The following is a 27,926-nucleotide window of genomic DNA, read 5'->3' as shown; positions in this document are numbered from 1 at the left end:
ACCAAACCTCTGCTGGGTCACAAAGAGGAATGCTTGACTTAGTATCTGTTTAACCACTTCCCGTCCAGTGGTGTACAAGTGATCAAGATATAATTTTTTAGCCCCAGCAATTCTGAACAAAGTAAAAGTAATCCTAGCAGATAAGAAACCACTGAATTACTTTACTGGGCTCTCCCATGCATTTGGTGGGCCTGGTAAGGATGCAACCAGGGGCAGACTGACCATTTGAGCACTCGGGCACTGCCCGAGGGCCCAGGGTCAGTAAGGGGCCCCATGAGATGCCCCTGGTACCTTTCATTGGCTTTTTCATAGGCTTTTTTGGGTGTTGGCGAGGACACAGGGGCCCCATGATCCCCTATTGCCCAGGGGCCCCATGAGTTGTCAGTCCGCCCCTGGATGCAACCAGCAACATCTGGTTCTTGGGACACAGTGAAAGGAACTGATGTTGTTCCTCCCACTGTGTGACGTCAGAAACCGGAAGCAATGTGAATTTTGTCATTTCCGCTTCCGGTCTCATGTAAACAAGCTGTTACCAGTTTCAACAAGCATCAGATCAAACTGATCTCAGTGGGATCTGATGCTTTAAAGGCCAGGGGAGAGATATGGGGACTAATAGACCCCAGATCACTCCATAAAGAGGACCTGTCATGGCCCATGCTATCACAAGGGATGTTGCTCATCCCTTCTGATAGCAATAAAAGATTAAATAACAGATACAGTGAATATTTTAAAATAAAATAAATAATACAATTTAAAAATTTAAAGTGCCCCCATTCCCCCCATGCTCATACACAAGTGCGAATATGCACATCAGTCCCACACACATATGTAAACCACAATTGCACTACACATATGAAGTATTGACGTGAAAGTCATAATGAGGGAAATAATTTTAGCTGTAGACCTCCTCTGTAACTATAAACTGGCAACCTGTAATGGCTTTTAAAGCATCGGCTATGGAGATTTTAGGTACCATAGTTTGGCGCTGTTTCACGGGTACATGCAGTTTAAAGTGTGACCTGTTTGGTACCTATTTACTTGAGATCATCTTTTATATTTTACCAAACACGTTGGTATTACATTTTTTTTTTTTTTGCATTAAAACTCATTAAAGTGTTTTTTTTTTTTTTATTGTGTTTGAAAAACAAATATGTGACATAGGAAATTTGCAACACCCATCATTTTATTCTCTAGGGCAGAGGTAATGAATTAAAATTGATTGAGGTCTGATCAGTAAAAATGTCTTCAAGCAGAGGTCCAAATCGCATGATCCTTCACTTCATACCCCCATATATCACAATAGCATTCTCACAATAGTGTCCACCATCCCACCTGCATATCACAAACCCCCCCTTTACATCACAGTCCTTCATGTCACATCACGTTTCCCCTTCACAGGAGTGTCCTCAGCCCCCCCTTCACAGTAGTGTTCTGAACCCCCTTCACATCACACCCCCCCCCCCTTCATTGACAGCTGTATCCTCTGCCCCCTTTACATTCTCCCCCCCACATCCATGTCCTCTACCCCCATTCACACCTCCCTCCCAAAGACATGTCCTGTATCCTCCTTCACACACACCCACCTCCACAACCATGTCCTCTACCCCCCTTCACAAACACCCCCCCCCTTCACAGCCATGTCCTCTACCTCCCTTCACATCCCTCTCCCCCACACAGCTATGTCTTCTACCCCCCCAGGACACAGAGAGCAAACAGTTAAAAGGTGCATTGACCTACACTCAGTTCTGGACAGAGGATGGGTGGAAGCACAGCACTGGGGGTGAGGGGGTGGGGGGCAGGAGCTGCCGGAGTTAACTTTGCAAGTTAACCAGCAGGTGATTGGTTGCTAGGTGCTCCGAGCTCCCACCCCATCCACTGCTTTGTTGCCTCCCGCTCTCTGCTCTAGGGGAAGTATGGCAGGTGGAGGCTGGAAGAAGAAAGCGGCTCTTTAGGTGGCGTGACCACAGTGGTCTGGACTGGACACTGACTTGTTTCGGATGTGGACCACAGTCCACCACTTAATGATGCCTGCTCAAAGGCCTCTGCTTCAAAAAAAAATGACATATATATATATATATATATATATATATATATATATATAATGTTTGGGGTTCTAAGTAGTTTTCTAACAAATTATGTTTTTTATATGTAGGAGAGGAATGTGAGAATTGGCCAGGACTGGAAGTGGTTAAATAAATGGAGGGGGGAATGGATTTATTCAGGAAGGGGTAACGATTGGGATAGGTGTACACCAGGGCCATGGGGAAGAATCTGTAGACATGAGATTGTTATCAAATTTAATGAAAACAGGTTCATGACTTCCATCTGATATTTGTGGGTATCTTATGTATCTGATGCTATATACAGTAGTATGCAGTACTGTAATATGCCCTATCCCATAATACAATGCCCTGTGTTATAAAACAATTTTTAGAGACTTCCAGCACTGCACATACTTCTTATATCAGTGAACTTCAATAGCATAATCTTTAACTTGGAGTGTGTAACATTCCAGACTTCCAGAGATGACAATCCACTTGGCATTCTGTTTTAGGGGTGTTTGCAGTATGAGAAGGTAATATATAAGGTGGAATTGTATCTATTGTCTGTTCACTACTCCATGAATCTCCCATGAGCAAATAAATTTATTGGCAAAGCTGAGCAGGTGATCACTTTAATCACTATCTTTAGTGAACCTGTGCATTGTCAATGCAGACAAAGCAACTGATTCACATTCACTCAGACTAACAACATATAATAATGTAATGTAAGCTATGAGATGCTGTAGCTTACACAGGTTTGTGGAGCCCAATGGCATTGGCTGATCAGAGCTGGCAGATAAAGTTATCCATATGTTCTTCCATATCTGGAAATACTGGGTATTTTCTTGAGCTTCAGGTTCCGAATGGGGAGGAAGAAAAATAAGTATATTCATGAGTGGATGGGTTCATCAAAGCAAACCTGTTTCTTTGCTCCAAACTGGAAAAGCACAGGTTTGCTAAGCTGACCTCCAGCTTATATTTAGATCTGAAATTAAATAGCTTGATTTATAATCAACTTATACGTGGACAGTGCAAGAAATCTGACCATGTATGGTATAATGAGAATCCCAAGCAAGGCTGTTAAGAGAGCCATGTGACATTTGGCGATACATCACTTTATGCATTAGTTCCAATCATGATTGTTCTCCACAGCACTCTGAAAAGCAACAGATTTTGATTTTAAGCAGGACTGAATATGCACATAGACATTACACTGCAATCTTCTACGTTAGCCAACTATCTAATGACTATGAAGAATTGGCAGTCACTGTCAAACAGGCTCATTAGGGTGAATAGAATTGAACAGGTTAGAACCTATTGGACCAACTGCTGCTGCTGAACCGCCCAAATTTCTATCCATGTAGGGACAGCTTAAAAGAGTGAGATTCTGTAAAGACCTTGAAGAGCACATAACTAATCTCCTCTAAAACATACTCTCCTCCCATTACTTTCTAAAGCAATAGACATTACAGGTCAATCCATTGCTCCATATCATTAAATCATTAGTGCTAATTAGTGTTGTGTAAGATATATGGTATTGAGTCTCATCTCCATTTGACAAAGTGAATAGTTGAGTCTACAGGCCAGAATAGGCATACTCCTGCTGTAATGTCATTCATTTACATGAGTATGGAAGCTTCAAAGCATGGAATTGGCTGGGAGACAACACCAGGAAGAAAAAGGAAAAGTGGGATAGATGCTGAGTTTGACAAACAATAAAAGGCACATTACTTTAATTTTAGTCAAATGGCCCCAAAGCCCTGAAATCTTATCCTGTTTATTGTGTTCCATTCATGGCTGGAGAAATGGCACGTCCATTGTTCTGTATACTACAAGGTCAGTTCATGGATGATCTTTTGGTAATAGAAGCACAGCTACCGTAAATAAGAAGGATATGGACTTTAGGTCATATACAGTCAGGTCCATAAATATTGGGACATCGACACAATTCTAACATTTTTGGCTCTATACACCGCCACAATGTATTTGAAATGAAACTAACAAGATGTGCTTTAACTGCAGACTGTCAGCTTTAATTTGAGGGTATTTACATCCAAATCAGGTGAACGGTGTAGGAATTACAACAGTTTGCATATGTGCCTCCCACTTGTTAAGGGACCAAAAGTAATGGGACAATTGGCTTCTCAGCTGTTCCATGGCCAGGTGTGTGTTATTCCCTCATTATCCCAATTACAATGAGCAGATAAAAGGTCTAGAGTTCATTTCAAGTGTGCTATTTGCATTTGGAATCTGTTGCTGTCAACTCTCAAGATGAGATCCAAAGAGCTGTCACTATCAGTGAAGCAAGCCATCATTAGGCTGAAAAAAAAACAAAACAAACCCATCAGAGAGATAGCAAAAACATTAGGCGTGGCCAAAACAACTGTTTGGAACATTCTTAAAAAGAAGGAACGCACCAGTGAGCTCAGCAACACCAAAAGCCCCGAAATACCACGGAAAACAACTGTGGTGGATGACCGAAGAATTCTTTCCCTGGTGAAGAAAACACCCTTCACAACAGCTGGCCAGATCAAGAACACTCTCCAGGAGGTAGGTGTATGTGTGTCAAAGTCAACAATCAAGAGAAGACTTCACCAGAGTGAATACAGAGGGTTCACTACAAGATGGAAACCATTGGTGAGCCTCAAAAACAGGAAGGCCAGATTAGAGTTTGCCAAACGACATCTAAAAAAGCCTTCACAGTTCTGGAACAACATCCTATGGACAGATGAGACCAAGATCAACTTGTACCAGAGTGATGGGAAGAGAAGAGTATGGAGAAGGAAAGGAACTGCTCAGGATCCGAAGCATACCACCTCATCAGTGAAGCATGGTGGTGGTAGTGTCATGGCGTGGGCATGTATGGCTGCCAATGGAACTGGTTCTCTTGTATTTATTGATGATGTGACTGCTGACAAAAGCAGCAGGATGAATTCTGAAGTGTTTCGGGCAATATTATCTGCTCATATTCAGCCAAATGCTTCACAACTCATTGGACGCCGCTTCACAGTGCAGATGGACAATGACCCAAAGCAGACTGCAAAAGCAACCAAGGAGTTTTTTAAGGGAAAGAAGTGGAATGTTATGCAATGGCCAAGTCAATCACCTGACCTGAATCCGATTGAGCATGCATTTCACTTGCTGAAGACAAAACTGAAGGGAAAATGCCCCAAGAATAAGCAGGAACTGAAGACAGTTGCAGTAGAGGCCTGGCAGAGCATCACCAGGGATGAAACCCAGCGTCTGGTGATGTCTATGTGTTCCACACTTCAGGCTGTAATTGACTGCAAAGGATTTGCAACCAAGTATTAAAAAGTGAAAGTTTGATTTATGATTATTATTCTGTCCCATTACTTTTGGTCCCTTAACAAGTGGGAAGCACATATGAAAACTGTTGTAATTCCTACACCGTTCACGTGATTTGGATGTAAATACCCTCAAATTAAAGCTGACAGTCTGCAGTTAAAGCACATCTTGTTCGTTTCATTTTAAATCCATTGTGGTGGTGTATAGAGCCAAAAATGTTAGAATTGTGTTGATGTCCCAATATTTATGGACCTGACTGTATGTGCCTCAAATCAAACAATCCATGTGACATGACCACAGCAGTTCTCTCTAGCAAAAAGAAGTGACATGTTACTTGCAACTTCTTTTCAAAGACACAGACAGCCAACATTCTTGTAAAGCAATGCACTGGATGTTTGCCATGTCATGAGAGAAATGAGACTGCCACTGATGACGTCCTTTTAAAATCCTGTTTACCTGGCTCTGTCTCTGGCCTTTAAACTTATGGAACCATAGATCTAGAACAACTATGCAGCATATTAAATCAGAACCCGTGCCAAAATTTTTATTTGATTTGTTTTGGATAAAGTGGGGAAGGGTTAGAACCTCTGGCATGTTTTTGTTGCTGTCTGTGTCCCACTTGGGGAAAGTGAAGAAGTGAGGAGAAATCTCCCTGACTAAAACACATACAAAAACACATTTTTAATTGAGTGAAGAAAAGTTAGCATTTCTTGAACTTTATGGCTGTACAGTCATGGCCAAAATATTGGAACCCTGGCATTTCTGTTAGATAATGCACCATTTCGCCCAGAAAAATTGTTGCAATTACAAATGTTTATGTTTATTTTTTTGTTTGTGTTGGTATGACACAAAAAAGTGGAGAAACAAAAAGCCAAATCTGGCACCTTCCATACAAAACCCCAAAAATGGACTGGACAAAATTATTGGCACCTTCTGTAAGAAATCATTACATTCCAAGTGTGTGATGCTCCTGTAATTTGTAATTAAACTCACCTGTATCAATTGACAGGTGCTAATAATATAGAAATCATTCTGGCAACCAGTTAAAATGGTGAAAAATTGACTCAACCTTTCTGTTGTGTCTCTGTGAGCCACATGGAGCATGGAGAAGAGAAAGAGCAGCAAAGAATTGTCTGAGGATTTGAGAACATAAATTGTGGAAAAGAATGGACAATCTCAAGGTTACAAATCCATCCCCAGAGATCATAGCCTCCCTGGAGGTATTCCTGAGTGTAGCTTGGGGTAAAGTTTCAGTACCACAAGCGGTAACCCCGAGCTACACTCAAGCTTACCCTGCAGCGCTGTTCCGGGATCTGTTCTTCTCTTACCTTGTCCTGCGCTCCCACGATGTCCCTCCTGCAGTGTCCCCTGCAATGTCCTCCGGCGGATGCCGGCATCTGTCTTCTGGGTTCCGTCCCCTGCGACGTCGGGACATGGGGGACGGAACGGTGGGAAATTTGAAAATGACAAAAAGTGACATTCACTAAATTCACTAAAATCACATAGTAAAACATTACTGTATCAAACCATTTCACATACATTAGTCCCTAGTGCTTTGTCCTGTGCCCTGCCTGCATTTTTACTATTCTTTCTGCCTTGAAACTGAGAAACGTCCATGGCGTCCAAAAAGTGTCCCTTTAGGTCAAAATCGGTTTTAGACCAGCTAGAGAACAGCGATAGTAAATTAGAATCACTTACAGAATTGAGTGATAATGATTCGTGAAGACACTGAAAACGATTTTGCGACTTTGCTCAGTGATGTGTGAACTTGGCACTATATTTCAAATTTCAGTGTTTTTGGTTTGATTATATTATTGAATTAAATTTATTATTATATTATTATTTTTAATGATTATTTATTAAATGATAAGTTATGATTTCGTGTTTCAAATTTTAACATATCCAGAATGTTTACTAGACTCTTGTTCGGACAGATTTCAGTGAGTTATTCCTAAAAATTACAGGCCTACAATAAACAAAATACATATTCCCATGCAAAAAAATGTGCGCTTTGAGCACAGAAATATGAACATAATCAGACCACAAGGGAGGTTAATGATCCTGTGACCACTGTGCGCAATATTGGGTTTACAGCCCATGGCACTGTAGCTAATGTTCCTGGACGTGGAACGAAAGAGAAAAGTGGACCAAAGATTGCAACGAAGGATTGTTTGAATGGTGGATAAAGAACTTTGATCAACTTCCAGACAAATCTAAGCTGACCTTCAGGCACAGGGTACAACTGTGACAGCTCGCACTATATGTCACCATCTGAATGAAAAGGGACGCTATGGTAAGAGACCCAGGAGGACCCCACTGCTGACACAAAAACATAAAAAAGACAGATTGGAGTTTGCCAAAACTTATCCGAGGAAGCCAAAAAACCTTTTGGGAGAATGTGTTGTGGACAGAAGAAACAAAATTACAGCTTTTTGGTAAAGTCCATCATTCTACTGTTTTCATAAAAAGCAATGAGGCCTTTAACCATTTGCCACCCAGCCAATGGCCGTATGGCGGCTGCAAAAATGCACTAGATTTCCGATGTGGACGCCATTTGGCGTCCTCCCGCACATGCGCAGTTTTCACAGAGCAGCGGCACGATCTGTCACCGGCCGTGTACCTCGGACACGGCCGATGACAGATCTGAGTACCGGCCCCCGTTGCTGGTACCATGTGACCTGCTGTGACCAATCACAGCAGGTCACATGACAGTTGTATACAATGGATGGCTTCATTCATGCCATCCATTGTATACTAGTGTCTAGCTGTGAATGGTCACAGCAGGTCACATGCACATATCATGTGATTAGCTGTGGCCAAATCACAGCTAAGCACAAAAAAAAAAAAAAACCCTGAATGAATCGATGTCATTCAGGTAAATGCTTGCTTATAGCAAAGTAATTCTTTGCTATAAGCAAACTGTGTAAAAAAAAAAAAAATACTGATCACTTCCCCAAAGTAGTACACTGTTACTATGGTAACATTGTACTACTTTGGTCATAGTGAAATATGAAAAACAAATCTTAAAAAAAATAAAAAAAAATGTAATAAAAAATTAAAAATAAAAAAAAAAAGTATATATATTTTTTTCATACTGTCACCAGTCAGTTTTCCTGATCACTGCCATGCCAGTTATATGATGATGCTGTACTGCACTGGTGACAGTATGTAAAAAAAAAAATAGTGAAAATAATTTTTTTAATTTTTTTTTATTTTCCGAAAAATTATGACAAGAAAAATACAACTTCAAAAAACTCGCCATTCCTCTTATGAAGTACGTCGGACTGTCTACTTTACAAAAAGGGGTCATTTGGGGGGATATCTGTACTGTTCTGACATTCTTGGACCTCGAGAAATTAGATTGGCTGTCAGTACTTCAGGATTGATTAATATTCAGATATATCCCATAGTTTGTGAACTCTATAACTTTCCTACAAACTAAATAGTACATCCTAATTTGGGTTATTTTCACCAAAGACATGTAGCAGAATACATCTTGGCCTAAATTTTATGAAGAACAATTATTTATTTGTAAACTTTTATAACAGAAACAAAGAAAAACGTGTTTTTTTCTTTACAATTTTTGGTCTTTTTTTGTTAATTTAGCAAAACATAAAAACCCCGGCGGTGATTAAATATCACCAAAAGAAAGCTCTAGTTGTGTGAAGAAAATTATAAAATTTTAGTTTGGGTACAATGTTGTATGACCGCGCAATTGTCATTCAAAGTGTGAGAGCGCTGAAACCTGAAAAATGGCCTGGGCAGGAAGGTGTAAAATTGCTCGGTATTGAATTGGTTAAAAGAATACAGTCCCTACAGTCACACATGGTGGACTGATGTTCTGGGCTTCCTTTGCTGCTTCAGGCACTGGATGTCTTGACTGTGTGCATGGCATTATGAAATCTGAAGACTACCAAAGAATTCTGGGGTGCAGTATAGGGCCCAGTGTCAGAAAGTTAGGTCACCGTCAGAGGTCATGGGTATTACAGCAGGACAGTGACCCAAAGCGCCCAGAAATGGTTTAACCCTTTCGCTGCCAGAGCCTTTTTTGCATTTTTTGCAGACATCTTTAAAAAAATTATTTCAGGCCTGAGGATTACACCGACCCCCTAAACATTATATATTTTCTAAAAGCAGACACCCTAGAGAATAAAATAACAGTAGTTACACGATATTACCGCAAAGATCTAAGAAACACAAAAAAAAAACACACTAAAGTGAATTTTAGGGCAAAAATATGCAATAAATTACCCACATTTTAGGAAAATATTAAAGATAGGGTTGCACCGAGTAAACAGATACCCAACATGTCAAACCTTAAATTTGTATGCCATGCTTCAAAAGCCCCGATAGGTCATCAGTTTAGTGCTATGGAGGAGGTCTTGTGCTAGAATTATTGCTCTCACTCCAGAGTGCATGACAATATGTAACATGTGTATTGCAATCAATGTTTACACACGTAGGTGCCCCGACGTGTGCGTTTACATTCATACATGTGTATATGTGGGGGCTGGGGAGCCTCAACATTTTTTTGGGGGGGGTGTTATGTGCTTGGGTGAAACTACTTTTTTGCAATTACATTTTTGTAAGTACATTTTTTTACTTAACGTTTTACTTACTTTTTTTGCTTAACTTTTTTTCTGATCACATCAGGGACACAAAATCCCTTTTGTGATGATATTTTAGGTGACAGGTTCTCTTTATTGAGAAAAGCAAGGTATAAAAGACACTATGGCGCTCCCTAGGCCCGCAGAGGGACAAGCAGGTCCTAGATACATTGTGTGAGTGCATGGGAGGGGGCACCGGTATCGGGAGTTGTGAAAGCGATCGGGTGGCTTGATTGCTTTCTCCAGACAGGCAGGAGTCTGTCAGTATTATACACAATCCCGGTAGCTGCAGTCACCTGATTGTGTATTAAACCTCCAGCTGTCAGGTCCGTGCGATGTACAGCCCTGGCGGCGAAAGGGTTAAGCCAAAGAGCTGGAGAGTATTGAATTGACCAGCAATGAGTCCAGATCTCAATCCCATAGAGTACCTGTGGAGAGATCTCAAAACAACAGCTGGGAAAAGGAACCCTTCCAATCTTAGAGCCCTGGATCAGTTGGCGAAAGAAGAGGGGTCCAAAATTTCAATAGAGAAGTGTAAGAAACTCATTGATGGTTACAGGAAGCCATTGAGTTCAATTATTTTTTCCAAGGGGTGTGCTACCAAATATTAAATTGAGGGTGCCAATAATTTTGTCCAGTCCATTTTTGGGTTTTGCATGGAATGTGTCAGATTTGGCTTTTTGTTTCTCCACTTATTTGTGTCATACCAATACAAACAAAAGAAATAAACATGAAAATGTCTAAACGTTTGTAATTGCAACAATTTTCTGGGCGAGGTGGTGCATTATGTGACAGAAATGCAGGGGTGCCAATATTTTTGGCCATGGCTGTATATCCTCCAAACTGAAGGGGGATAAGGTCATATTATCAAGTCATGTCTCGTATGCTCCAGCTGGAACAGACCCCTGTAACCCCAGGTTCACACCTAAGCATTTTCCACAGCGTTTTGCAGAAACGCACTACAGTCCATTTAACATGAATACCTATGGGACACGTTCACATCTCACCTGATACATTTTTTTGGAAAGAGTCAGGGACTTTTTTGAACGCAAAAAGTTGCGGTTTTGGTTCTTTAGACTTAAATGGAAATGCTGCAGAAAAGCATGTAGTGTGTTTTTGCTATGTTTTTGATACGTTTTGCATTTTAAATGTGCCTAGCAACAAGAAAAAAAAATGTAAAAAACAAAACAAAAATGTGCCAAAAATGCAATGCAAAACGCACTGCAGAAACGGTTCAAAACGCAGATTGCATAGGTATGAACCTAGCCTGAGACATGACTTGACAGTATGACCTTTCCCCCTTCTGTTTGATGAGGCTGAGTTAAAAAACTTCATCTTCTACTGTGATTTTGAGACCAATTAAGTGATCATTCTTGAACAGAATTATACTCCTTAGGAGAATATACATCCATGTTGTTGGAATTTACTCGACTATAGGAAGCTGTCAGTTGACACCTGGTGAAGCTTATTATGATTGTGAGAATAATTTGTAGACAATTATCACCTATCCATGATGCTTCTCCTGCGGAGGAAGACTTTTTCACTTGGATTTCAGCTGAATTGATAGTGCTGTTCTTTTTATAGGATTCTTGTGGGCTCCACTGTCCCAATTCTTTTAACATGTATTCCTGAAGAAGATCATTTGAAAAGTGTTGAGTTACACGTGGATTGTAGTGGATCCATGCACTATGTGAACCTCAGTACAGACATACACTATATTGCCAAAAGTATTGGGACGCCTGCTTTTACACGCAGATGAACTTTAATGGCATCCCAGTCTTAGTCCATAGGGTTCAATATTGTGTTGGCCCACCCTTTGCAGCTATAACAGCTTCAACGTTTCTGGGAAGGCTGTTCGCAAGGTTTTGGATTGCGTCTATGGGAATGTTTGATCATTCTTCCAGAAGTGCATTTGTGAGGTCAGGCACTGATGTCAGACGAGAAGGCCTGACTTGCAGTCTCTGCTCTAATTCATCCCAAAGGTGTTCTATTGGGTTGAGGTCAGGACTCTGTGCAGCCAGTCAAGTTCCTCCACCCCAAACTCGCTCATCCATGCCTTTATGGACCTTGCTGTGTGCACTGGTGCGCAGTCATGTTGGAACAGGAAGGGGCCATCCCCAAACTGCTCCCACAAAGTTGGGAGCATGAAATCATCCAAAATGTCTTGGTATGCTGACACCTTAAAAGTTCCCTTCACTGAAATTAGGGGCCAAGCCCAATCCCTGAAATACAACCCCACACCATAATCCCCCCTCCACCAAACTTTACACTTGGCACAATGCAGTCAGGCAAGTACCCTTCTCCTGGCAACTGCCAAACCCAGACATGTCAATTGGATTGCCAGACAGAGAAGTGTGCTCTGTCACTTCAGAGTACATGTCTCCACCTATCGCAGTACCACGCTTGAATTCACTGAGCTCCTCAGAGCGACCCATTCTTTAAGAAAATGTTTGTAGAAGCAGTCTACATGCCTAGGTGCTTGATTTTTGTGGCCATGGAGGTGATTGGAACACCTGAATCCAATGATTTGGTGGGGTGTCCCAATACTTTTGGCAATACTTTTGGCAATATAAGTGTATTTTTATTCAAGGGTGGATTTTTTGTTTCCACTTTTTTAATATTGTATAAATAAAATTTTATAAATGTTATCACACAATGATATTGTAAAGCGCTGAGCAAACTGTTGGCGCTATATAAATCCTGTATAATAATAATAATAATGTCCTCTATTCTATATGCTCCACAGAAAGTTCATGGCTAATAATTGTGGTGTTCTAGATATTGACTATAAGGACGAGGACATGTAGCACACAGAATCTGGGTTTATTTATGAATTTATCTCTTATACATGACACAGTACCATCTCTCCAGGGTAGTCTGGCTCTCTCTGTTTGTCCAGAGCAATCTCACAGCCATTGCTCCAGGGCAGTCACTTCCTGTACGTTCAAAGCAGTCACTCTGTCTTTCCAGGCTAGTAGCTGCATAGTAGTCTCTCAGATTGAGGGCATTCTCAATCCTCAGCGCAATCTCACTCACTAAGGTAGCCTTTTTTTCCCACTGGCAAGCTCTCCTGGTCAGAATCCCTATGTAGATTTTCATTATAATGCATTTCTTTTACTTGTCACCCTACAGTTGTGGCCAAAATTATTCAACCCCCAATGCTGTAAAGGGGTTTAGGGACTATAGTGTACATTTGGAATTGTATTCAGAATCAAATCCTACAAGGACGTTGTAACTACCCAAATGCAACTAAAATGACATCAATTGTTTATGTAATACAGTAGTAAATGGTTCTTATGTGGTTTCTTCATTGCCACAATTATTCAACCCCTTAAAGACTACCACTCTGAAGAACAGAGGTTCATACAGGTGCTTTCCATCAGGTATTGAAAACACCTGTGGATGTCACCGAGCAGCAATCAAGCATAATAAGCACCAATTAGGCAGCTTTAAAATGACTGTGATACTCAGCTCCTTCTAGACATTTACTGGTGTGGTTACAAACATGGTGAAGGCAAGAGAATGGTCCAGGAAGACAAGAGAAGAGGTGATTTCTCTTCACAGGAAGGGCAATGGCTATAAGAAGATTGCAAAGATGTTAAACATACCAAGAGACACCTTAGGAAGCATCATTCGCAAATTCAAGGCAAAGGGCACTGTTGAAACGCTACCTGGTCGTGGCAGAAAGAAGATGCTGACTTCGACTGCTGTGCGCTACCTGAAGCGTAGAGTGGAGAGAAGTCCCCGTGTGACTGCTGAGGAACTGAGAAAAGATTTGTCAGATGTGGGTACAGAAGTTTCAGCCCAGACAATAAGACGCACACTGCGTAATGAAGGCCTCCGTGCCAGAACTCCCAGGCGTACCCCCTTGCTGTCTCCAAAGAATAAGAAGAGTCGACTGCAGTATGCCAAAAGCCATGTGGACAAACCACAAAAGTTGTGGGATAGTGTTCTGTGGACTGATGAAACAAAATTAGAACTGTTTGGGCCCATGGATCAACGCTATGTTTGGAGGAGGAAGAACAAGGCCTATGATGAAAAGAACACCTTGCCTACTGTGAAGCATGGTGGAGGGTCAATCATGCTTTGGGGCTGTTTTGCTTCTGCAGGTACAGGGAAGCTTCAGCGTGTGCAAGGTACCATGAATTCTCTTCAGTACCAGGAGATATTGGATGGAAACGTGATGCAGTCCGTCACACACCTGAGGCTTGGGAGACGTTGGACCTTTCAACAGGACAATGATCCCAAGCATACCTCCAAGTCCACTAGAGCATGGTTGCAGAGGAAAGGCTGGAACATTTTGGAGTGGCCATCGCAGTCACCAGACTTAAATCCGATTGAGAACCTCTGGTGGGACTTAAAGAAAGCAGTTGCAGTGCGCAAGCCTAAGAATGTGACTGAACTGGAGGCCTTTGCCCATGAAGAATGGGCGAAGATACCCGTAGATCGCTGCAAGACACTTGTGTCAAGCTATGCTTCACGTTTAAAAGCTGTTATAACTGTAAAAGGATGCTGTACTAAGTACTAAGATTGAATGTCACTTGGGGGTTGAATAAAACTGATAATGCTGTGAGCACAGAAAAGACATTTGTGGTTATTTCATTATAACTGTTATGTTATATTTGTCTGACCTACAAGTGCCTCTTTAATGTAAATGTAAGCAAGATGACTGAATGATCAAAAGCAATGTCAAACTGGCCAAAACACTCAATTTCAGTGGGGGTTGAATAATTTTGGCCACAACTGTAAATAATCCTATTAGCGATGGGGGCATCAAAATTTTTCTATAGGACCGATGATTTGAAATTATACCCTTGATCCTTTGGGACACTATGAATAGTAACTAGCTTAGGTACATGATATATCACTCATCGGCAAACCAGCGCTTGATTGTATTTTAAAATATGAACAATGCTGTCAATAGAGATCTGAAATTTAAACTGTAAATGCTGAGCACCCAAAGGAATCTGTCTTGGCCGCTGTGGCTTTTTCATAAATGTATGCAATTGTTTTGTGGGCAATGTAATACCAGGAAATGAAACACTTTAGACAATACATGACAAGCTGATCTAAAATCTGTCCACGAGTCTGAATGATAATCATCCACCACATGAATAGCAATGTAATATTATGTGGAATCCTATCAAATCAGCTCAAAGGTTCCTCTTCTAGATTCATTTTCCAGCCTGAAGTCACTTGTGCAGTTACAGAAATGTACTGGTCAAAAACAGTGCATCAGTATCAGTTACATGTTATCACTTTATTAACTGCAGCCCTAGGTGACACATATACACGTATACTGTATATAGTTACTGAAAAATTTCTCTGAAAAGGAAATTTTTCAGCCTTGAAGGATGTTCTTACTCCCTCTTGTGCACATGTGCTGCTTTAAGACCTTAAAGTGTATCTAAACCAAAAAACAAATATTTAATATATTGCAGTGTATCAGTCCTTACATGTGGAAGTTGCAATTCTTTTCTTTTTAAAACTATTTTTTCGAATTTTTTCGGTACCTTCAATTGCGGCACTGGCTACTCTCGCTGAGGGCCACTTCTGCTTTCCCATATCATACATCTGCCTTTGAACGGCAAATTTTTGAAAATATGGGAACCGTGGTTGCAATATGCCTTTCCCACGCTCCCCCCGGCCAGTGTAGGGAGGTGATGGAGTTTTGTATTGGCGCTCATGGACCCTTGCTCTCTGGTGTGTGTTTTTGTTTTTGTTTTTTCTCTTTCTTTCTTCTCTGCTTTTCTTCTTTCCTTTTCTGTTTGTTTTGATGTGACAGTGGACAGCTGCCTTTAGTTGCAATAATCTGAGTTTCACTGATGTTATTGTAACCTATGTGCCATTGATAGCCCCTGCGCGGGCATGCGTTTTGCCTTATTGGAATTAGAGCGTTGTCTGCTCTATTATACATTTTCTATCGGTGCAATTGATAGCCCCTGCGTGGGCGTGTTTTGTTGCCTCTGTTTTATACTGTTTAAAATTAATAAAAACCATTGAAATACAAAAAAAAAAAAAAAAACAAAAAAAAAACAACTATTTTTTCTTATTTTCATCTGGCCTGATCACCAGGAGAAAATAAAGGAAAACAGCCTAAAAATATAGCCACCACATTTAAGGATTAGTAAACTGCAATATATTAATTTTTGCGGGGTTTATCACTACTTCAAGTGACCTACACAGAACCCTGACCTTAACCCTACCAAACACCTTTGGAATGGGTTGGAATGACAATTGCAAACCAGATCTTCTCATCCAACATCAGTACCTAACCTCACAAAAGACCCTCTTTCCAAAAGAGTTGTGGTTTGCTTTATATTAGTGGCCATGGTTTTGAAATTCCAATGAGAACACCAAACAAATGTCCAAGAGTCCAAAGTTTTTAATGATAAAATTGGTTCAGAAAACATCCAATGTGTTTCCGGGGCCAAACAAACTTCCCCTTCATCAAAGCTTAGGAATGTATAAATAAATGTGCACAAATGGACTCAGGCAAGCATATACCATAGATCTGTACTGTACTGCATGAAACAGTTTGAGAAGGACAAGTTAAGCCAGTGTTAATGAGCACAGAAGGGTTTTTGCATTCAGATGTCTAACAAGCTCATGTTGTCAGATGTCTACAAACGTAAGTCACTATAGTGTATTTCCATCCAATTGAACATAGCTGAACCCCTAGACAACTCTGCAGGTTAGTGAAATACTGGATTGCATTGAAGGCCAAAAACGTGGTGCAAGTTGCAGAAGTCTCTGGTCGGTGAAAATGCATTGGGCCTAAACAGCCACTCTTCTGTAGTAATAATGGGCAATTGAGGTCCCCTACGAATAGCAGAATACCCCAACAAAAGAATGTGTGGAAACTCCCACTCCGCATGCAAAGGTTTAATATTAGTGTAGCACAATGTATTCGTGAGACCAATCCTTTGATGATGTCATCTCGTAGCTGGCCTTGGAAAATACAAAGTATGCAACACTGCTGTACTGTATTATACATTGTTATACTGTGGATTTCAATGTGGTGAGCTACACACCCCTGTTCACAGTCCTATAGATCTAACTTTCCTCCTTAGGACTCATTTTATTTTGTTTCAACAGCAAGTGAGCTTGCTTGCTAGCCTGCCTCTGTGTCAGACCATTACTTTTTTTTGTTTAACTCTTGTTATTTATTAGGGTCTTTCTCCTGTCATTTTACATTTCTTATTAGAAAGCCCAGCATTCCCTACAAGCATAGTGTAATGGATAGATCCATAAAGACTGCATACAATCTTAAAAAATTATATCAAACTGTTTCCAAGACTGACCAACAACCAATATATATATATTTATGTATTTATTTATTTTTATAGTGGCCTTTTTTTCTGTATTACATTGATTTAACACTAAAGAAAATACTTTACTTTTTGCTTTTGTTAGGCCCCTTTCTGTAGTACTGTTCTCCTTCACACTTACAGTTTTTTGGCAAGTGAATACTGTATATAGTTGGGTAGAAGAAGAAATGTATTTATCCTTCAAACGTTCGTTTTCTATTCGGCTGTAAGGAAAAGGGTCTTCCTTGTATAGTGCCTTCTGCTTAACAAGTGTCTTGCCCCCTGTACCTTAGAAAGGAGAGAAGATTTCACGTATTAGGCAGCAGCTGTTTCAGGCCTGTTTGACATGCACTGAAGGTAATAATGTTTATTTGATCCCATTGCAGCTTGAATGAACGTGACCACTTGTTGAGGAGACTTGGCAGGAAGACCCCTCCAAGCCTGTTTCGTGCTAATTCTGTCCAGCAAGGTGTATCATGTAAGTATGTAAGTGTAAATAATACAGCTGGCTGATTCCTGCAGGTGGGGATTTGATTTTAATTAAAGTATACAGCAACATGGGGAGGTGATGTGGGAGGAAGCTTTTAGCTAGGGGACTTCTGTTTGAGCCGTGGCCCCCAGCTAAAGGTAAGCTTTGAGAGGGTGACAACTGTTTTTGTGTGTTTTGATAAGAGACAAGTAGAATCCTTTCCCGCTGATAGGTAGGCAAAGTTGGAAATGATAAATATATGAGATCTAATATTAATTGAATTACTATTTGTGTAAGAGTTTTAAAGGGTACCTGTCATAGGTGAATGCATTCTGACTACGTTTTTTAGGCTCCCCGTTCATATCCTTATGCCCACAAGTTATTTAGCCAGAACAAACAACAAAAGGAAAAGGACAAGTGCTGTCTCGAAGGATTTTCAAACATGCTGGAAATTCACTGTGAATTGTGGAAAGTAGTTGTGGAGGGTCCAAGCATTCTGTGTCTATAAAGGTGTCTATAAAGGTGCAGACCTCTATTCATCTGTTTAACACTGCTGAGATTAATGAGATTAACTTCTGATCTGACAGATTACAGAGAAAATAGTTTTTCTTGCCACTTCCTGATCTGTGCAGGTGCCCCCAGGGCAACCAGTCTCAGCCATATTAGATATTCCCGGGTAATCAATACAGTGCCTGCCTGGCATCAGTCATATCAGCAGGGTATCTATAGCAGTGTTTCTCAAACTTTTTTCAGTCAAAGCACCCTTTAAAATTTGGAACAATCTTAAGGCTTTCCATTCTAAAATGTAAAAGAAGAAACTAATAATTTTACAGAAAGCAGAAAAATCCACACACTTAGGACACCCAACATTAGAGATGAATTATCCTTCCAAAGCAAACATACCTTTGCACAATGGTACTAACATTATGTAAAAATGGGACTCAGCGAGCGCTTATAAATAAAGCAGCTGATACACTAAAAAGGAAACCATAAAACCTTCTAAAATTAAACATATATCACGTAGTGCAGCGCTAAGACGAATATAAAATATAATATAGAACGCCTGAGGCTAAAATATCACAATAAAACTGCTGGTAAAAGCACTTAAATCATGAAATAAAAGTAATGTCCAATCTAAGTGTGGAAGATGCAAAAATATTCCAAATAAACTATGCACTGTATTTAAATAGTTCAATACAGGTGCAGAAAATTTATTCTGGATAGGTGACTCTAGTAATCCCAGTATAGCAGGTAATCCGGTGACGTGCGGAGAATGGTAAAATTGCACACTCACCAGAAGCGCAATTTACATGCGCATTATATATCAATAGCCAGAGGTCCCCTCTGTAATGGAACAGGATGCAGCCTGGTATGGATAACCTCCTCTATGGATCTGGGTGGTAGGATGTCACTCTAGAGGTCCTCTTAAAGATAAGCTGTGGTGGGGTCTGATATGGATCTCTCTCCTCTGGGCCCTGGGATGGTCACCTGGGATTCTGGGGGAATTGATGCTCGGTGCAGAGCAAAAAATAATGGTGCCCATAGTGTAGTATTTTTCATTAAAAGATATTTATTAAATTGGTAAAAATTCTAAGATGTAAATTAAACACACAATTAAAAGGTATCCTCCATGGATAAAGTGACTGGTAGCTTAAGTTATGCAGAATAATCCTCAAATGGTAAATACATGCAGCATAAAGCTGCTTACTAACTTTTATTACCTTGTTTCTCCCCTTCACTCAGCTGTAACCCCAGTGTTGATTGAGAGGGGGAGGGGCAAACAAGAATTCTGTGCAGGCGCCCAAAATTTTCCTTGTCAACTAATGACATCAATGGTTGTTATGACACCGGAAGCCAAAAGATTGTAATGGTGCACAATGGAACCCTGTGACTTGTCTAACTAAAAGGCAGGCTTGATCCACCTGCTGGAATTTGTACAGTTTTTGGCAATTTTTAATCATTTTGCCAAGGCACTTTTGAAGAAACCTGAAGGCACCCAAGGGTGGCCAGGGCACCCTGTTTGAAAAAGGCTGATTTAGAGGTTATTGTTGAAAAGGCTGATTTATAAGTTTTTATGAGGGTAAATGGCTATTCACCATCATTTCTTGTAACTGATCATTTGGCAAACAGGTCTTGGAAGCCCAATCTCATGTCTATATATACCTTAAAGCTTAACACAATTGTAACCTGCAAGCATGCAGAAACCTCTGGAATTTGTGTTATTGTGGGGAGCATTAGGTTGTTTGCTGAAAAATAACATATCAACCAGATGACCAAAATTGACTGCTGAGAAACTTCCAATATCTTGATGCCATTCTTTTCATGTGACAAGGTGACAATTTAATCTCAGATGACATCTTCCAGAGTGGACAGGTTTCTCATATTTTTTCTTGGTCTCTTATGGTCCTTTAAATCTGCTAGTGTTTTAGACACCGGAGGAAAAATTGTAGTGAGTTTTGTTAGACAAAATCACTTATATTCCAGTGTTATCAGAGGGAAGCAGGGCCTAGCAGCGGACAATGTGGTATAATACATGTGCATACAGCCAATATTTGACCTGCTGCTTTCAAATATTGTTTTCCTTCTATAGCTGATGTTGATTTCTAGATTCTTACTGAAGACTGAAACTTGCATTTTATTTAATTCATTTTTGACAGTAGCATCCTGGGTAGCCAAATGGATCCAGGCTTCCCTTATGCTCATGACACTTCCAACCAGACACAAGTCTAGCAGAATCTGTTTCATACAGATATTGTACACCACTGACAAATGGTTAGATTGTAGTTGAACTTCTGATGTATGTCTAAAAATAAGACAAAGCCATAAGTCTAATAAATTGTTGAACTAAAAGGGCCACTTGTTTTTTTCTGGCATCAATATTATATTCAATATGGCCTACCATAAATATAGCTGCAGAAACTGTGAAGTTGGAAGATATGCTAAATGCATGGTGACAGTCACCAGTATTCTATTAGGGAGCTGCTGTGCTAAAATGGACCTTGCAGTAAATATTTCACTCGGACAGGAAGCTTGTTTTCATTTGAAAGGTTCCATGTAATTTCTATGTATTTTTGGCTTACAACAATTGGCGTATTTCCCAATATCTTCATGCACCCAATATCAGTGCCCCACCTCAAACATGTCCATATCTGTTTTAGCAGTCTGTTTCAGGTGAGGCATTATACTAGTTTATGCCAAGCCTTGCCCTTTTCAGCACTGTCTTAAAAATAAACTAAGGAACAGTAGGGAGTTTCCATCACAACCAGCTAGGCATGCTGAGTTCAGTTGGTGGAGAGCTATCAATGCCAGGTAACCAATGGATGGTAGGGCATGCTTGGTCTGGCAGCTTTTCATCACTTGGAAAGTTGCAGATTTCCCACATCTACCTTGAAGCTGTTAAATCTTTGAAATAAGCACAGGGTTGCTGGTATTCTATCAAATGTACACCCTATGGTAAACTACCATTAACAACTTTGTGTAGTATGAAACAAGGGAGATGATACATCACTGCCCATTGTGACATTGCCAACACCTCTTTCTCCCTCCTTTTTTTTTTTTCTTCCAGATGGTTTTGCATTTTCACAAGAAGAAAACGGGGTTGTTTCTCAGTCTCAAATCGTTCGGTCCTATGACACAACAAAACAGAGGAGCGGGATAGAATAACAAAGGTCTCGGCAACTGGTGGCAGCAGATAATAAGCTTTTGGACAATATGTCTACTGTTAACAGTTATTTGACTAAGTTTGGCCACAGCAGCCAAAAACCAGGAAACCTATTTCTGTGGCCTTCGCCAACAAATTCTTAACTTGTATTTTTCTTTTCCACCAGCAGGACCTGCATGAGATTACAATACAACTATGCATTACAGGTCTGTCTGGGAGCTAAGATGTTAATAGATACCTACTGTATAGCAGGGGCACAGTGTGCCTGCAAATATAAAAAAAAGCATTGTTTTCCTTCCTCCTGCTGTATTCTGCTACTGACTGTTGGCATATCACAGTTGTACTCTGGTGTTCATATTCTGCATTAAGAAACTATTCTTCCTTGTAAAGAGGTTACAGTTCATTGAGGGATTATGGTAAATGGATTTTTACCTTTAGACGACCTTCAAGGGTCTGTCCACCCACACCTGATTGAATATTCTTATACACCCTTTCTGAGATCTCAACATCACTCTCACCAACACTGGTGGCCTTACTCATGCTTATTGCCAGCAATTGCAGCACAGGCTGAATACATTATTCCTATAGTCCAATAGGGGGTGAACGACAACAATGATCAATACAAAACAAGGCAAGACTAAAGCCAGGTTTGGAGGGTAGATATTTTTGGAGGGTCTCCAAAGCATACAAGAAATTGGTAAGTGGTTGTATTTCTAGTTTGGGAGAGCCAATCACTTGATTAGCTCTTAGCTCTGTTGCATTTATTTCTGGCCTAGTTTTAAACATTCCAGGCTTAGGTTTATACACAGTGACAGGTGATTTGTTGCCTGAGGATGCACCTTAATGGCTAGCTCCTTCAGTACACCTGTGCCCCCCCCCCTCCCCCAGTCTCATATTTATCTTCTCCACGGCCTCCCACTCTGTCTGCAGCCTAGCCTGTAAATATCAAGTGCTGGGTCTCCCGCGCCTGTGCACTAACTGCATTTGCAGGCAACATAGGATACCTTGGGTGTCAGAGAAATTAGGTAGAGACCTTTGGGAAGTGGAACAGGGGCCTATGTTAGAATGTTCTTTAAAGTTGCTCCCTTGACATAGTAGAATTTTCAAAACACTTGAGCCCACTCTTAAAACAGAGCTACGGGAAGAAATACAGCTGCTCACATTTGATTTGTGACAATACAGAAGGAAACCACAACGGAAAGGTAATAGGTTGTAAGTAATAAAACATCAACTATTGCGTTTGCAGTGGAGTCCATATTTAAGCAGATCTGATTATACCTGCATGTAGTCATATAGGACAGATGACCTCAAACCAACCTACAAGGGCAGCAGAAGCAGTCTTTTGGAAAGTGGAAAATCCCTTGAAAGAGAATCTGTCATGGTAAAAAATATAAAACTGGTGTAAAAACCCATACATGTACAGTACCTATATATAAACACATCAACCACCTAAACCATCCTGTAACATCCAAATTCCAGGCTGGTTCTGATAGACAAAGCTCTGACACTTCCTAGTAGTGTCAGAGATTGTTGCTAACTCCTCCCCCGTGTATTCCTATTGGCCTATCACTATGATGGGCTGCCTAACTGACCAGTAGGAACATGCAGGTGGTAAGAAAGAGTGAGCAAGCACTGGCACAAACCAGCACTGCACAGCATTCAGCCATAACAGGAGGGATCGGAAGATTGTTGCACTAAGACCTCTTATGGAGAGCAGATATCAGCAGAGGTTTTACATCCCTTTTTGCAGTAGTTATTTGATTTGTTGTTATAGGTAAACACAATACTAATTTTTTGACTGACTACAAGCCCCGGGGTTGTGCATATTATTATTATACAGGATTTATATAGCGCCAACAGTTTGCTCAGCACTTTACAATATAACGGGAGACAATACAGAAACAATACAGTTCAATACAAGAGGGAAAGGAGGGCCCTGCTCCTCGGAGCTTACAAACTAGGAAATGAACATATGCATGCTTTCACTTACATGCCTTTCTTCAAATGCACGGGATCTTATGGGGCTTGTAAACTTTGTGGAATACTGAAACAAGAAATGCGCCATAAATGCTATGGAAAACACCAGTGCAAGACTAAGCTCATGGTGGATTCAGATGTTCATCCAGAACTCTTTCTGAGTCTGTAGCTGTTTGGGAGCTGCTGTAAAGGAACCTATACAAGTGAATGGCGATTGCAACATAAATGTGGGCAGATGTTGCAATGCACTTTCATTTTAACAAAGCAAAAAAGCAAGAGGGACGGAAGAGCTTGTTGGTTTTGAGCTAGTTCTCTTAATGCAGCTTTCATACAATAAAAGGCAAGCAGCAGTTGATCTGCATCATGAACTTAGATGAGCACTTCCTTTTATAATTTGTGTCTACAGGGGCATTGGGAAAGGATCGTGGGTTATTATAGGTATCATTATATCTTTAGATGCTTGTGTGCATATTCTCCATGTTCCTAATAAAATTTAATGACTCTTGAAGTGTTGCCCTTGAACAGGAGCAGGAAGTGAATGTGAGGAAACATTGAAGCATCTTCAAAATAACAAAAACATATGTAGGGAAAGACAGAACAGACAATTCATCCTGAAGAGATTTTCAAAGTCCGTGGTTGATTCATTTTGCCCCCGTACACTTAAAACTTAAATATAAGTTTGGTTTAAGCTTCGAATTGAAAAATGATTATCATGTATTTCTGTAAAGGTTACCCAAAAGTCATTTTAAATTGTGAGTTTCTCATATTGACTTTATATTGGCTTTCTGTATCATATTTTGTTGATGGCATTTCATAATCAGGGTAATAGGTTTGATAGACTGATAGGCTAAGATGAAATCATGATAAATCATACTGCTGCTAGTATGCAAAGCGTCCATAATGATACAAGGGTTTGCATAAAGCACACACCTGCACACTGACCTATGCGCCAAATGTAGAGTGTGCATTCAAAGTAGACATCACTGCACATGTGGGTGCTTTACGCAAATCCCAGTGCACAACAGCATACAGCCACCTCTTCTAATGCATTTCAATGCGAGGCTGTATGTGGTGGCAGTGGGTTCCAGGAATGTCGTAATGCATTGCTGTATGGCTATGTGCATGAAGCCTTAAAGAGGAGTTCAAGTCGTTTTTGTGTTTATTAAAAGTCAGCAGGCTTCTGTCGAACAGGCATGCTGGAAAACCAGCATCCGATCAGAGCTCGCAGCCACTCAGAATGAGCAAACCCATTTTCAAGGACTTTAAAGAGAGAAAACACTATCACATAGCCTATTTGGGGCACAATGATAGCAACTGTGTAAAACCCACTGATGCTCTGAATGGACAAAGTGACAGTGTCTCTTCAAGTACTTTTGACATGCTTTTGTTTGACAAAGATGATAAAACCAATCAAGGCAACCTTGCATAATCCCTGCCAGATCAATAAAAAATATGTAGACTGTTGGTGGTAGGTTGCCTTGATCTGTGTGATCATTTTTGCAAATGAAAGCTGAATGAAAGTTGTTGAACTTGCTAGTTAATTGTCCATGTACAATCATAGTGCAATACTACTAAGTGGAAAGGAAAGTACAAGCAGCTAATGTGTAAATATAACTGCCCCATGTACATACAGTATATAATTGCAGATACATACAAAGTTTTTCTTAAAATAGAAACATACAATGTTAAGATGACTTATATTAAGCTGATCCCTTTAATGGTGGTTACCATCTTAAGTTTGTAAATTTCCTTTGCCATAGGATGTTAATGTACAAGAGAGACCCGGATCCCCTTGTAGTGATGAACTGTTCAGTGACTGCAGGCCTCTTAGGAGGTGTGATCTTTGGGGTAATCATGACTATAATGGAAGGAGATTTTGCTTTAATACTGCAATGTAGGAAAGCAGAAATGACAAATAACAGTAGACCATGATGGAGACACCTATATTTCTCGCATTGTCAAGGCTGGTTGGATATGCTTGGACTTGTAGTTTACCTACTACTGGAAGTCTGTGAATAGCGGCTGCACATCTCCCCTATTCCCACTACCTGACTTGGCTTAATGAAATGATCATATTCTATTACCGGCAGTCTTAAACTTACAACAATGCTAAGTGTACATTCTCCTCTGTATTTATGAGACATGGTGTTTATTTATTTATTGACTATATTTTGATTCTTATTGGTTTTGCAAATATGTATTTAGCACCATGAATAAAAAACTGTTCTTATAGCCTGTCTGTTTACTGAACTTGCTATGTAATCACATAGAGGAAGGAAAGTCAACTGTAAAAATACAGGGGCACCAGAGCCCATGGAACACAAAACTTTGCGCATTTTCCATGTCTGGAAAGCTCAGGTAGTGCATACAACTGCCTATAGACATGAATGGCTGTGAACGGCTGTACATGTGCTAGTGCTTGTGTACAGGCATGTGCAAAAAATCTACAGCCATGCAGAGCCAATCAGAGTGTTTTAGGCAGGATATACAACCACAGGTCGATGGAAAGAAAAAAGCTTGATTCCCCCATCAACACTGACTGTTGGAGTTCCTTCCTGAAGCACTATTGTATTCTTCCAGCCTTCCCCTCTGGCAGAATGCAATGATCACTGCTGGTGGCTATAGCTGCTAGCAGTTATACGGCGAAAAAAAAAATACAAAAGGTTGTTTGATCAAATTTTGATCCGTCTCTGGCAGGCTTCAACATTTGTACCCTGGTGCCACTCTACACAGTACCCAAGACTGCTTGTGGGACACAAGTACTTTGGACAGTGTTTAAATTCCCCTGCAGGATCCAGCTGGCAACTGTGTTTGCAATGAAAAAAACACACTTTGGCTATAGGGTGCAATTTCATTTTTCACAATGCTTTTTTTTTTAATTTAAGGATGTTTGAAACACATTATTATTATTATACAGTATTTATATAGCGCCAACAGTTCACTCAGCGCTGTACATTACAATGGGAGACAGAACATGCGACAGTACAATAACAATACAATGCGATACACGAGGGGTTCGAGGGCCCTGCTCCTTGGAGCATACAATCTAGGAGGGATGGGATAGTGGTACAGGAGGAAATAGCTGTGGGGGATGGAGTGGTAGGAAGAGTGGAGGAGGTCGGGAATTAGCAGGGGGTGGGGTAGGTTTCCCTGAAGAGGTAGGTTTTCAGGGTGCGCCTAAAGGAGAGGAGAGTAGGTGATAGTCTGATGGATTGGGGTAGGGAGTTCCAGAGTATGGGTGACGCCCTGGAGAAGTCCTGGAGGCAGGCATGGGAGGAGGAGACCAGGGAACTAGAGAGAAGGAGGTCTTGTGAGGAGCAGAGAGTGCGTGTTGGGTGGTACTTGGATATTAGGTCGGTGATGTAGTTTGGGGCAGTATGATAGGTAAAATCATTGTTAGTAGACTGGAGCAGTATCAGAATTTTGTCAGTGGTTTCATTGCTTTCTGGTATGAGAGTCACAAAGACAGGAAAGGAAAATCTTTCAACTTGGATCACAAAAAAAAGTTAAGCTTAAAAAAAAATAAAATGTAATTTAATGAGCTTTTATTGATATCTAGTCTATTTACATTTAGTACAGGTATGAGAATTGGAATATCCCCTCTGGTTCAGTCAATGAGATTGCTGGCCATATCATCCAGTAGGTTAATCTCTCGGACTTAGCTGCCATATCTTCACTGTGCCAGTTCCATCCCCGGCAGCCAAGACCCGGGTTTGTGCACGATTAAACTCCAGACAATAAACAGGCTTCTCATTACTAACACTGCTAAGTTTGATCATATGCTACATGTTCATTGGTCTATAATGTGTCTCAAAACATGCAGCAAAGCAAGGTTTGAAAACGCATGAGGTTTATCAGGACTGCTATAAAGTAGATATAAACCCCAATGGAATTACATTTAGTTTGCTGTAGCAAACCGTATCAGTGGTCTATGCCTCTGTAAAATGTTTGTAAATATCCACATGTAATTTCTATCAGAAACCAGGGGGACAACAAAGGTGCATTGTTGGGAGACAGGAGAAAAGTGTTATCACACCAAAATCACCAGGTATTCTTTTTATGAAAAGCTGCAGGTAATAATAAATGGAAAGTTACTTTTGCAGGCTGGTTCACACCAGGAAACGCACAAGAACGCACAGCATGTTTCTTTGCGATTCACGTGTGGTGCAGTGTGGAGCAATTTGAGCCCATTCATTTTTAACATTGACACCCTCTGCAGATCGCAACTGCAGTGCTTTTGAATGCGGGTTTCCCACACCACATCATGTTGTGCAGTAATTGAGTTTAATATATAGTTTAAAGCATTGAAAATTAGTTAATGTGTAATTTTCCACACAATCCCTGGATTTTGTAAAGATTGTCACAGACACTCATTAGAAATCCATCTCCGGACTGCAACAAATGGTGCAACTTGCCACAGGTTCATGCAGCTGTCGGTAAGAGGTAAATGAATGAAATTGTCCCTGACACAATGCTTACACATGCAACACAATTTACTCCAACATGGAAGTGGTCTTTTTATCCTCTACTTTCCTTATCACTGATATGGTTGTA

General features: G+C 40.5%; 1 protein-coding gene across 1 annotated transcript in view; it reads left to right on the top strand.

The window, feature by feature from the left end:
• The window catches only part of ATP8A2 (ATPase phospholipid transporting 8A2), an 870,132-nt gene extending 844,528 nt beyond the window's left edge, over positions 1-25,604 (top strand). Inside the window, exons 36-37 of the mRNA XM_089685820.1 lie at positions 17,652-17,743; positions 21,300-25,604. Of these exons, the coding sequence (XP_089541946.1) occupies positions 17,652-17,743; positions 21,300-21,397 (190 nt within the window). The 3' untranslated portion in view covers positions 21,398-25,604. The remainder of the gene's footprint in view (positions 1-17,651; positions 17,744-21,299) is intronic.
• The last annotated feature ends 2,322 nt before the right edge of the window (positions 25,605-27,926 follow it).

Source organism: Staurois parvus, unplaced genomic scaffold (assembly GCF_062004578.1).
Source record: "Staurois parvus isolate SC_StPar_1 unplaced genomic scaffold, SC_StPar_1.0 ptg000387l, whole genome shotgun sequence".
In the NCBI taxonomy this organism is placed as follows: Eukaryota; Metazoa; Chordata; class Amphibia; order Anura; family Ranidae; genus Staurois; species Staurois parvus.
The sequence above is the reverse complement of the archived record's forward strand: the minus strand, read 5'-3'. Positions and strand labels throughout refer to the sequence as shown.